This window comes from Choristoneura fumiferana, chromosome Z, assembly GCF_025370935.1.
Source record: "Choristoneura fumiferana chromosome Z, NRCan_CFum_1, whole genome shotgun sequence".
Taxonomy (NCBI): domain Eukaryota; kingdom Metazoa; phylum Arthropoda; class Insecta; order Lepidoptera; family Tortricidae; genus Choristoneura; species Choristoneura fumiferana.
The window spans coordinates 44,597,979-44,611,822 of NC_133472.1; the positions used below are offsets into that span (position 1 = coordinate 44,597,979).

General features: G+C 39.3%; 1 protein-coding gene across 1 annotated transcript in view; it reads left to right on the forward strand.

Moving 5' to 3' along the window:
* LOC141437899 (dipeptidase 1-like) overlaps nt 1-13,844 on the forward strand; it is a 292,943-nt gene that overhangs the window by 198,478 nt on the left and 80,621 nt on the right. Inside the window, exons 5-6 of the mRNA XM_074101471.1 lie at nt 3,355-3,487; nt 7,960-8,116. Of these exons, the coding sequence (XP_073957572.1) occupies nt 3,355-3,487; nt 7,960-8,116 (290 nt within the window). The remainder of the gene's footprint in view (nt 1-3,354; nt 3,488-7,959; nt 8,117-13,844) is intronic.

The window sequence follows — 13,844 nt, forward strand, 5'->3', positions numbered from 1 at the left end:
TTGCACTAGGAACTAGGTTTTACCTTCGGATTCGCACGCGTAAACCAAAGCGTAGCGAAATTGCTAGCATATTATTTTTATTTTTTATATATATATATATATGTTATATCGGTTATCTCCTCCATCGCGAACTGTGCTTTTTTCCGGGATAAAAAGTAGCCTATGTCACTCTCTGGCCCATAAACTATCTCTATGCCAAAAATCAGGTCGATCCGTCGCTCCGTTTCGACGTGAAAGACGGACAAACATACATACAAACACACACACTTTCACATTTATAATATTAGTATGGATATCTCGCTCTCTCTCTCTCTTTCTCTACCTCCCAAGAGATTGAAATTCCTGGATTTCGCTAAAACTGTCGTGGGAATTACCAAAAGTTGAGCACATCGTGGATTGCATTAACTTGGTATAAGTAAGGTAAACGTACTAGTGTTCGTCACTGCCCCAATAGTCGGCATCTTCAATCTTATGTCATTACCAAGATGACAGCAGGGTGTCGTCTATTTAGCGTATCGAATAATAAATAGATATTTTATTAAAAATTCCTAGTGGCCCCAAATATTTTCGAAAAACTGCATCGTGAATTTTATTAATAGTAAGTAGGCCTACGAGTATTAACAGCTTTATTATATTATATTTTTGATTTTCAAAGGGTTCGTACGTCGTCTTCATAACCGATTGCTTTAACCATTAACCATTAATCTCTTTTGGCCTTATTATTTACATGTCCTATGCTATTTAACTTAATAATAACTCAACAATTTGCTATGAGTACAGTTTTCATCGTATATTTACTGGAAACTTTGCGCTAAGAGCTTCGGAAAAACAACCGCGCGGCCGCGGCAAAAAGAGTCTCATGAGAGAGTTTTTCATTTGGCGATTTACATTTTATAAAGAACTTTTTAAGGTTCCGTGACGTTTTGGCAAACGGAACTCTTTTGATTTGAGTGACTTTAATTCAAACTCAGATAAATCCTCTCTTATTTTTTTATTATGGCTAAAGTATTAAAGAAAGCGATCCTGTTTGGAAAATTCAGCAGTAAAACCATACAAACTTAAAAAAAAATGGATTTTCCTTCATTTGATATAATCGATCGCAATTTATCTTATAAAGTCCACACTTTACACAAATCCACATTTGTATAATTTTGATTTAACAGACCTGAATTCTAGATTCTAGATAAAAAAGTGTCATGTGGATTTATCTGATTTTGATAAAATAATGGAAAATTAAATTGGTCGTGGGTTCGAACCCCGGCTCGCACCTCAGAGTTTTTCGAAATTCATGTGCGGAATTACATTTGAAATTTACCACGAGCTTTGCGGTGAAGGAAAACATCGTGAGGAAACCTGCACAAACCTGCGAAGCGATTCAATGGTGCGTGCGAAGTTCCCAATCCGCACTGGGCTCGCGTGGGAACTATGGCCCAAGCCCTCTTGTTATGAGAGGAGGCCTGTGCCCAGCAGTGGGACGTATATAGGCTGGGATGATGATGATGATAAAATATTATGATTTTAACTGTATTTTTCTCAACGACCACACGAAATTATACTTAACCGATAAAATTGAAACAAAACTAGTTTATTACCCTTTTATGTATACCAAACTCTTTAAAAAAGTTACATCATTGTATTTACCCTTGGTAAAGAATAAATAAGAAACAGTGAAAGGAAGGAAATCATTTGCTGTCACAAAAAAACAGTTACAAACGTACACTAACAGTCGAGGCAAATATGTTGTGTGGCAAAAAGAGCGAAAAATATGTACAGATGGAGCAAAAAATGTATAAGATTGATTCATATTAAAAAAAGAGACTAGACATGTTCTTTCCGTGTACAGTCGAACAAAGTGATTCATATACCTACCAGGGAAACTTAATTATAATTTTACTTTGATTTCCTTGACAAAAGTATGGTATGTCAGCATGAATTAATAGCACAAAGTTTCCACATTGGGACACGACTCGATTTGTTCTACTGCTTCACTCACCTATTCCACGACATTATCATAACATAATACTTATTATCCCACGGCATTATAGACTTTATTTACAACGTTAATTGCAATTATAAAATTATTTTTTCTATTACCCCCCTACGAACTATAAATATTTCTGATATCAAACAGCTCTACATCGGAATTCAATTATCGACAATACCAATGCAGCTCGTATTGTTTCAAATGTAGCAACCACTTTATTTCCACCGCGGAACCTTCCCCTCACAATTTCCTCGCACTTGTCCTTATATTAACGCTGCACCGTGCCCGTGCCAGGCAAAGTAATTATTTTTTTAAATCTCCGAGATTCATGTAAACAAAGGTTGTTAGAGACAAAGGGCAAAGGGGTTTGTTTTATGCATTAAAATACTCCTCTGGCACCGTCCTGGTTGTGGGTGTAATTAAAGCTATTTTTAGGGTTAGGTACGTACTTGAAGAAAAAACAAGACCATTTCGATATCCATTTTGTCTGTCAAGACCCATCTTCGCGGACCTTTTTTCACGTACTATCGAGGTCAAGTTCAAAATACTCAGTATCAGTAGCAGTCCTTTGAAACGGAAGAATGAAATTTTTACCACAAAATACTTACTTAAATACTTTGACTTGACAGACAGATGGGCAACAAAGTGGTCGTATAAAGGTTTCACGTCTCATCTTGTGCTATATATATAGTTGCGTTAACATTTATCTGATGCAGTGTGTTGTGACGGCTTGTGTTGTGTCGCATCAAAGCTATAGAGAGAGAGACAAGGAGCATCACAACACAACACGACAAATAAATGTCAATGCTTAAGGCCTCTATAGTAGAAATAAGTTCTGTAACAACATCTGAAGCAACGTTTCCATCAGGGATGTGCGAGGTTGTGTTCCGAAGAATGTGTTATTTATTAACCAATTGAAACTCGTCATTTACCTCGCCTCGCTCCGCTCAACTGTTTCCACCAGTGATGTGCTGTGCGAAGATAGGTAATTGAAGCATTTCTATTGGTTAGTGAAAAACACATTCTCTTCTCTGGTGGAAATGCAGCCATATACTTTATAAACTCGAAAATTGAATCGTTAATACAAACTGAGACATGAATGCACAGAAAAACCAGAAAAAGAGACCAGCACTGGGAATTGAACCCAGGTCCTCAGCATTCCGTGCTGCATGCTATAACCCCTACACCACTGTTGGACAAAAGGAACATTCGAAAATTGAAGTTCGTATCGTATCGTCCCTCTCACTCTCATTTTAAATAGTATAAGCGTCAGAGAGACGCAACGACGTGAAACCGAATTTCGTAGTAGCCCCGCAGCTCTATGATTGTTATCGTTGTTTCGTTGTCTAACCCTCCATTTCTCCCCCCAGTTCTGGTCGGCCTTCGTCCCCTGCGCCACGCAAAACAAGGACGCCGTCCAGCTGACCCTGGAACAGATCGACGTCATCCGCCGCCTCGTGGAGAAGTACCCTCAGCATATGCAGCTCGCCACCTCTGTTACTGGTGAGTCCAGACTTCGAACTTGTAACCGGCTAGCCGGTCGGAGAAATGAAAAGCGTGTGGTTACAAAATAAAATATAATAGAAAAGAAAAATATATACAATTATTTCAGTCAGCACTGCTCTTGTAAATAAATTTAAAAAAAACACTGGCCTGAGACTTGTAGGACTGGTAGGGAAACAGGGCAGGGTGTTAAGGTAGCCTCGGGGCGTCCAGTCGCGCCGGCGATCTGCTCCGAGGCAGCGGAGCGGAGGGAAGTGGAGATGTAAGTAGATCAGCAGGAAAAAGGAAGGGCTGGAATAAAACACCCTGCTTTACTGCTTGCTTGCAGCACCCATCCAAGTCTCGTTCTAGTGTCAGGCAAGAGAAAGAAAGCTAACGAGACTTGCATGAGGTTTTACAAAATATAAAAGAAACAAATGTTTAAAATAATATTCACAATACCTGCGTTAGAGGCAGCCCTTATTTCACAATTAGATCAGTGAGATATTTAGCTATCACCGAGTAAAAGTATTATTTTATTTCTATTAAAGAAATCAAGTTTCGGCTTACGCCTTGCCAAATAGTGGAGCCAATGACGGGGAAAAAACAAAAGAGTATCAATAATTTAGAATTTAGAATTTTGTTCTTCTGTAAGCGGCCAGTTGCGCACCGCGGAGGTTTTGCCATGTTACAACTTAGGCTACTGCTTTAAGCCCGTCTCACATTTGTCGTGTTGTGTCGTGACGCATCAGAACGGTATCGGTTTCATACATTTTATATGGTTGCGTTCACATTTATCTAATGCAGTGTGTTGTGACGGCTTGTGTTGTGTCGCATCACAAGCATAGAGAGAGAGACAGAGAGCATCACGACACAACACGACAGATAAATGTGAACCGGGCTTTACAATTCTATTGCAAGGAAATCTACGCACGGGAACTATGAAATTTTCCGAGATAAAAGCTATCCTATGTCCTTCACCTGGACTCGAACTATCTTTATACCGAATTTTTATCGGTTCAGTGATTTAGAAGTGATAAAGTAAGAAACAAAAAGACTTATAAACCTTTGCATTTATAATATAAGTGAGATGTATCAGTCACCTAAACTACTATAAACTAACTGAACACAGATTATAAAAAAACCGATCAAGTATCTATAACAACATTAGACAATAGAAAAAAAACCTTTGCTGTATCAGAGCCCTTAAATATTTTTTTTATTCTGTTTTTTAGTATTTATTGTTATAGCGGCAGCAGAAAAACGTTATCTGTGAAAATTTCAACTGTCTAGCAATCACGGTTCATGAGATACAGCCTGGTGATAGACGGACAGACAGACGGATGGACAGCGGAGTCCCGTAATAGGGTCCCATTTTTACCCTTTGGGTACAGAACCCTAAAAGCTACGAAAAAATAAAATCAAATGTTCTGTTCTACCTTGGCCTTAGACCGAGAGTTTACACTCTGGGAAGTTTCAATTCAACTGCCGTATCTATTGATTTACGCGTGCAAAGCCACGTGTAAGCACTAGTCACACCCGGCGACCCTTCACGGTCCTCGACTGTAATTTATTAATAAACCCGGATGAGAGCACGGTTTTTCTTTGTACGAGATAAAAAACACAATGGATATCTAATAACGGGACACGGATATTATCCACTGGAAAGCTCTTTGTGGTTTTGAAAAAATGACTTGGCAACGATGGTCTTTCCGAAGGCGCTGGTAGCCTTTTGTGGGCTACGTACTTGTAGAATAAAGGCTTTGAATATTTGTTTTTTTTTTACTCTTTTAAACTTTTAATATCAGATTGTTTGAAAATAGAAATAAACATTAACAGATTTATTAGTGAAGTTTTTTTTATTGTGAACGGAAATAATTTATTTGTACAGTACCTATACAAAACAAATAGGAAGGTTCTTTTAAAAAAAAGCGGAAACCCCAACTTATTTATATAAACACTAAAAAGGGAAAGTGTACAAGAGCAAGTGAGAGCCACGACTCTATTATTACTCTTGTTTCTGTTGTCCTGTGAATCGTTAAAAGGTTAACTGGAAGAAATCCCTTATGAGGTGTTTCAATTTGTACATCGGTCTCTAAGGAGAAACTGTTATTTTAGAAGTTAAGTTAAGAATAAAGAGTTATACAATACAATGTGTGTTAGTCTCGAATTCTCATTTATTAAGTTACCGTAAGCCCGGGGTACTATGGCCCTGAAGGGTACCTTTGGTCCATTGGCTTAACTCGGCCCTGGTTTTATTATTGCTTTGAGAATATATGGCTCTCTGTCATGTGGTTGGTGTTTATTGATCGATCGCGTTTTTATTCTTTATTTTGGGTCCATCAACTTTTTTACCGACACTAATCTGTCCGCGACATTTTTCAAACAATTGCCGATTTTTGTAAGTAATCATGTGTTTTCTGTTATTTAATAGATGGTGTACATGAATACATGCCATCCTACGTAAGTTCAACCTATTAAACTGTGAAATATCTTGTTGGAAGTACGATTTATTGGTAACGCCAGAGACAATTTTGGTAACGCAGGAGACGGCCAAAGTGTCGGCAAAATAGTTGATTGGCCCTTTTACGTTTTTGTGTGGTTTTTATATAGGTCAAAATATCCCAAACAACGTCAGTTCTCGGTATAGTTTGTGCCCCAAACTTACGGTACTTAAAGTTCAACAGTCACAACCTATTCAAAATCATGACGAACTGACGTGCCAGGTCGCGTATGGATCAATAAGTGAAAATTAATGATCAAAGCCCAGGTCATACTAGACCAAGCACGTCATCTCATAGACGGATCCAGAATGTACCACAGTTCTTGGGAACCCGAAGTTATCCGACACGCACCCCTTTTGGTATGATTTATGACCTTTTTGGCTACTGGCAACTCCATGACACCTGTTTGCGGCCTGCGATCACGGGGTTCGCACCCCGACCCCCTTGGACCACAACTTAATTGCTCCTTCCAGTTACACCTTTCGCGCGTTGTTGAATAATTCTTGCCGACTTCAGAAAGAAAATACCTTATTATTAATATCCTGCTTTTCTTCTGTGACGTTAATTTCATACAAGAGGAGTAATAAAAAATGAATTAGCACAAAGAAATGGAGTAGGAATTTCTCTGAATTTCTTTTTGCTCTCAATGCTCTAAAAATATGTCGGGTTTCATATTAAAGCCGCGGGCATAAGCTAGTACAGAACTAATACCAAACTATAAACTAAACCAAATTTTAAGTCAATCTGAAAAATGAAGGCTAGGTTATTTTTCATCCGGTCACACTCAAATCAATTTAATTAATTTTAATTACACTTCGTTCTCATGTGGGGGAAATTTTAATTTAGGCTCCCTTCCTAATGTCCGGGAATTAATTAAAACCTCACTGACACACAAAACGTTAAATTTGATACGGCCGTTCATTTTATTTGCTTGGAGCGTTAAAACTCCCCTTCCTTAAATAATAACTGTCTACATTATAAACGGTATCAGCCACGATAAAGTGGATTCAATCTTTTTTTGACATTTGATAATGAATCGTGATCCACTGTGGAAAATTTTCGTTTCGTAGTTTCGTAGGTAGTAAGCAAGGTCCGCCCGGATTGCTACCACCATCTGGCTCGCTAATCCTGCCGTGAAGCAGCAGTGCTTGCACTGTTGTGTTTCGGCATGGAGAGTAAGACAGCCGGTGAAATCACTGGCACTTGAGGTATCCCATTTCAGGCCTCTAGGTTGGCAACGCATCTGCAATACCCCTGCTGCTGATGATTATGGGCGGTGGTGATCTCTTACCATCAGGAGACCTCTTGCTCGTTTGCCATCCAGTCGAATAAAAAAAAACCGGCCAAGAGCGTGTCGGACACGCCCAAAATAAGGTTCCGTAGCCATTACGAAAAAATTAAGTAATATTTTTCTAAGGATTTCGTATTTTACACAGAATCTTTCAAGTTTAGGTATATTTTAAAACTTAAGCTGCTATTTAAGAGTAAAACTACTAATAATTCTAAAGCAAACTTAGCCGTTATAGTTTTCCTTGAATTACTACTATCCTGATTTTTTTCAAATTTTTCCACTCACTGGCTTAGATTTTAGAAGGCTCGATTTTAATGAAAATGTGCACTTTAAAGTTGAATATTTCGCAAAAAAATCAATGAATCGAAAAATCGTTTTAGCAATTCCGTAACTGTTTTAAGAGAGCTATCCAACGATACTCCACACTACAAGATTGGATGAGAAAAAAAATCACTTCCACTTTAGGTCTATGGGAGGTAATAAAAAAAATACCATTTTATCGGCATAGTTTATATATTCGTGCAAAATTACAGCTTTCTAGCACTGATAGTCCCTGAGCAAAGCCGCGGACACAGACAGAAAGACAGTCATGGCGAAACTATAAGGGTTCCCTTTTTTCCATTTTGGCTACGGAACCCTAAAAAGCTTATATGCTTAATGAAATTGTTGATTTTGATTAAAGGTGTTTTTGTCCACAGACATTCTCCAAGCGCACAGCGCACGGCCGCGTAAGATCGCCTCACTCATCGGCATCGAGGGGGGGCACTCCATCGGGAACTCTCTGGGTGTCCTTCGTAGCTACTACCAGCTCGGAGTGCGATACATGACGCTGACACACACGTGCAACACGCCTTGGTATGTTGAAGCTGTGGCGCGATGTTAGCGTGGCAAAATATTGAAGTGATGTTAAGTGTGCCCCAATAATGGCGATGTGTGGTATGTTGACTTGACGCACGTATAAAACACGCCTTGGTATGTTGAAGCTGTGGCGCGAAGTGAGCGTGGCAAAATATTGAAGTGATGTTAAGTGTGCCCCAATAATGGCGATGTGTGGTATTTTGACTTGACGCACGTATAAAACACGCCTTGGTATGTTAAAGCTGTGGCGCGAAGTGAGCGTGGCAAAATATTGAAGTGATGTTAAGTGTGCCCCAATGTTGTTATGTATGTATGTTGACTTGATGCACATGTGAGACACGGCTTGGTATGTTGAAGCTGTGGCGCGATGTTAGCGTGGCAAAATATTGAAGTGGTATGAAGTGTGGCCCAATATTTCGGTATGCGGTATATTTACGGCACACGTGCGACACGCTTTGGTATGTTGAAGCTGTGGCACGATGTTAGCGTGGCACGATTAAAGCTGAGTTTCCACCAATAATGTGCGAGGATGTGTAGCGAGGAATGTGTTTTTCATTAACCAATAGAAACACATCCGCCCGGATTGCTACCACCATCTTGCTCGCTAATCCTGCCGTGAAGCAGCAGTGCTTGCACTGCTGTGTTTCGGCGTGGAGAGTAAGACAACCTGTGAAATTACTGGCACGTGAGGTATCCCATCTTAGGCCACTAGGTGGGCAACGCATCTGCAATCCCCTGGTGTTGCAGGTGTCTATGGGCGGTGGTGATATCTTACCATCAGGAGACCCACTTGCTCGTTTGAGTACAATAAACATTATCATTAATAAAAAAAAACATTCCTTGCAATATATCCTCGTAAATTATTATACCAGCAGCACCAGCAGCAGCAGCAGGACCAGCAGTGGTGTAGCGGTATAGCACGTGGTACGGAATACCGAGGACCTGGGTTCGATTCCCAGTGCTGGTCTTATTTTTCTGGTTTTTCTAAGCATCTATATTTCAGTTTGTATTTTTCAATTTAGGTTTTACGGGATGACCGTAAAAGTAAAAAATTTGGAATTGAAATAAAAAATACAAAAAGATTCCGCAGAAACAATCTTAATTGTTATTATTATAACGCAGCTATAAGCGTGGCACAAAATTGTTTTGGTATTAATAGAGGCTTGATTATGTCAGTGTGCGGTATATTACGTTGACACACACGAGCATACCATGGTATTATACATGTCAAAGCTGTGGCGCGATGTGGCATTTGTTGGGGAAGTGCTTGTAAAGCCATCGCCGTGTACAATTCCGTAGGTACCATCAGCCAAATAAGCGGTCTATCAATTTTTAAACAAGTTCCTATCAAATGAATATGTCGCTAAAGTCGAACTTTCAAGTTGACAGACACGTCTATTGGCATTATTGTTTTATGACATGCAAACGATTATCAGCTTTAGGGTGGTGGACCACATATTTGGCTGATGGTACCTAGATACTGAGTATATATTCGGCAAATATTCTTTCGAAATTGTTTTTTGATCGACTGTAAGTACTTATTAACTTGTAAAGTCTACTTACTACCACAGCTTTCTAAGTATACTTGATTAGAATAGGTATTTAACTAAATATAAACAAGCTTCAAGCAAGCAAGGGTTTTAAGCAATTAGCTTATCAATCATTGTAATACAAACCAAAGTAGTGTATTTCAATACAGAAAAGTAAATGTTTAGATAGGTTAATAGGGGAATTCCAATATTTAAGACATCAAATTGACATTTCAAACTTTCGTGATTCTCACTCATAGTCAAAATACCACAAACGTGACTTATCACTCTATTATTACACAAGTAATATTTACCTCGACGTTTCGGCAACGTTACAATTGCCGTGGTCACGAGTAGACTGAAGCGTGGGGTGTCAAGTCTGCCTAGCAGCGCGAGTTCTTCGAACTACCCGCACTTGATCACTAATAATGCCGGCACTCGTATCACGAACTACCCGCACTTGGTCACTTTTATTAGTCACCCTATCACACCGACACACAACACTAACAACGTCCGATCGTCCCTCCAAACATTCATCCCGACGCCAGATCAAATTGACGTTGTTTTGTTTATTTACATTTAGTTAAATACTTATCCGAACCAAGTATAATAAGTAGGTACTAATTAATAGTTTCTAAAATCAGCCGCAATGCAAATATGACGAAACAAAGGCTCGTGCCATTTCGACTACGTACCCTAAAAAGGAAACAAACCAACAACAGTCTAAGTTATGAATCTTGAAATCACATGACCTTTTCCTTTGCAAATATGACCTGTGCAAACATCCCGAACAAACCCAGGTAGTTCTAATAACATAAAACTCACACAAAGAGGTTACGGTTACGACGTGCTTTAAATTTTCCGCAGATTTTTTGCAGATTTTTATGGGCGGTGGTGATCTCTTACCATCAGGAGACCCTTTGCTCGTTTTCCATCCAGTAGAATAAAAAAAACAGATGTTCCTAAGAAAAAGGGCCTTGATAGATGGACAGACGAACAACAAAGAGATCTAATGAAGGTTCCGTTTCTTCCTTTTGGGGTACGGAACACTAAAAATGCTTTTCTATAAACATGCTGTCCAGTTTCGACCTGATTTATGTGGAATTTAGAACCTAAACTGATTTGAGCTTAATGTTCAAGCCAGTGGTTTTCAAAGTGTGCGCTGCGACCCCTTGTTAAATCTACATTAATGGGGTCGCAAGAGCTTCCTTACTATTTTATAAAAGGAAGGTGTTTTCAAAAAAAGAGTGCACCCTTTCTAATGTGAATAATTATTATTTACTTTTTAGTTGTCTTTTTTGGCGGTGTTTTTTTTTCGGGCGTTTTTTTTTTGCTGGCGTTGTTTTGTGCCGGGGGTTTTTTTGTAAGTCCTTCGGGGGTTACAGGACATTTTCTGGGATACGCCCCCAAGTTTGAGACGCGCTGCCCTGCCTATCCCAACTACTTCCCGCCTGAATATTAACGGCGCGGTGTCCGGGACGTGGCAAGGCTATTTATCCAAAGGGCTACAAATGGGCTACATTTGAGAACTTGTGGATGTTTATGTTCTGATATGGTGCGGACATGGTGAGGGGTGGAGCGATGCGATATTGTTTGAGTTTCTTTATAAGAGGGCAAAAGCTAATCACCGCCGCTCATGGACACCTGCAACCTGAGGGTATCACAGGTGCGTTGCCGGCTCTTTGAGAGACTAAAAGGCTCGTATGCGTGTTTTTACCCGACTGCCTAAAGGAGATTTATGTTTTTCGAACGTGGTATGATCTCGATTCGGAATAAATACTTTCTGATTTACAGTTAGTTAATTGATACCTCGCAGATACGGCTGCTTAGGGTCCGTTTCCGCTAGAGATGAGCGAGGAAAGTCCTTTGACAAAATATCTTTATTCAATTTAGCCTATAACAAGCACTTATGAATGTCAAATAAAATCTACCACCGGTTCGGAAAAACCTCTGTTGAGAAGAATCCGGCAAGAAACACAACGATTTTTTTTTTTAAACAGATTTACAATAATATTAAATGATATGTATACATCACAAGTATTTAACACAGTAGGTTCGCTATTTGAAGGGATCGCTAATGCGGATCGGAAGTATTTCCAAATTGTCCATGATATAATCATTAACTTTATAATACGCCTTAGATATTAATGTGTTCTTTACAATAGATCTAAAGTGTTTTTCATGGACCAATAAAAACGCTTTATTTATATATATTTTAATTAATTTTCAGATAAGTACATCCATTAATATTAGTAAAAAGTATACAAATAACTTATCAATCTGTTGTTAGTAAAATTACAGTTAAAATTTAACTCGCCGCGTCTCTTCTCCGCGTCGCCTCCGCTCAGCTGTTTAAACCAGAGATGTGCTGTGCGAGGATTCAAATGAAGTTTCTATTGGTTCAAAGTCAACGTCAAAGTCAAAGTCAAAGTCAAAATATCTTTATTCAATTTAGGCTACAACAAGCACTTATGAATGTCAAAAAAAATCTACCACCGGTTCGGAAAAACCTCTGCTGAGAAGAATCCGGCAAGAAACTCAAAGAGGTATATATTTTTTTTTTTAAACAGATTTACAATATTATTAAATGATATGTATACATCACAAGTATTTAACACAACTTTATTTTTAACACAGTAGGTTCGCTATTTAAAGGGATCGCTAATGCGGATCGGAATTATTTCCAAATATCCCTGTCCATGATATAATCATTAACTTTATAATACGCGTTTGATATAAATGTCTTCTTGACAATAGATAAACAGCGTACGTCGCACATCTCGGTTGGACCGCAGCCTTACAGTGTATATTTTGACATACGTAAAATTTTATACGGATCGGTCGGTGCGCGAGACTCGTACTAGGAAAGTTTTTCTCTTTTAAGACACAGACCATTAACAAACGACCTAACCAAACAAACCCCCGCCATTGTCATTTCAGTGTCCAATACCTCAAAAAAGTCTATACTGATTTTTATCCAACATAAAGCGAACCACCGCAATAAAACTCGCTATGACTTCGTTATCAAAAAAAAGCCGTGGTGGAAAAAAAGCCGTGGTGGAAAAAAAAGCCGTGGTGGAAAAAATCCGTGGTGGAAAAAAAGCCGTGGTGGAAAAAAAGCCGTGGTGGAAAAAAAAAGCCGTGGTGGTAAAAAAAGCTGTGGTGGTAAAAAAAGCTGTGGTGGAAAAAAAGCCGTGGAAAAAAGCCGTGGTGGAAAAAAGCCGTGGTGAAAAAAAAAGCCGTGTTGGCCTAGTGGTTTGACCTATCGCCTCTCAAGCAGAGGCTCGTGGGTTCAAACCCCAGCTCGCACCTCTGAGTTTTACATTTGAAATTTACCACGAGCTTTGCGGTGAAGAAAAACACCGCGAGGAAACCTGCACAAACCTGCGAAGCAATTCAATGGTGCGTGTGAAGTTCCCAATCCGCACTGGGCCCGCGTGAGAACTATGGCCCAAGCCCTCTTGTTCTGAGAGGCCTGTGCCCAGCAGTGGGACGTATATAGCTGGGATGATCACTTCGTTTGTAAGCTACGATGCCACATACAGACAGACGATCGCGTCAAACTTATAACGCCCCTCTTTTTGCAAACCCGCCCCGCTTCCGCTCGGCCCTATATGCAAGTCTTAAAGCATAAACTGACAGCCCTCCGCATAAGGCAGCATTCCACTGACATACCAAAAGCAAACAGATTACATTGTGTGAATACGGCTTTATTGTGAACAAGGGGGCCTACCACGCTCTCTTAATACGATTCAGTTTAGGCTCTAAACTGAACTGCATCGCTATTTCGTACCACGACGTTACTTTTGCGATTCAGTTCAAGCACGGTTCAGCGACAGCGATACAGACATTTTCATTCACTCACTTCAAGCGGTTTTCGTACCATAACGCTTAACTTGAGTGGGAATTGAATCGCTTCAGTGTCAAATTTAGCGATTCAGTATAAGTTACTCATTCTGTCAATTCTTTTGGAATTTTAATGGAATATTTTTAAATTTCAAGAACTTTTAAACTATTATTCAAGTTTTATAACTTTTCATAGGTACTCACGACATTTTGCTTCTTAACTCCTTATTGATAAAACTAATTTTTCAGTGAGAAAAGAGACTCGTGGATTAAAGAACAGCGTAAACATTTTATTTGTAATCAACACAACGGTTGCTAAGAACACGGAATGACATAGAGTTATGGTTTTC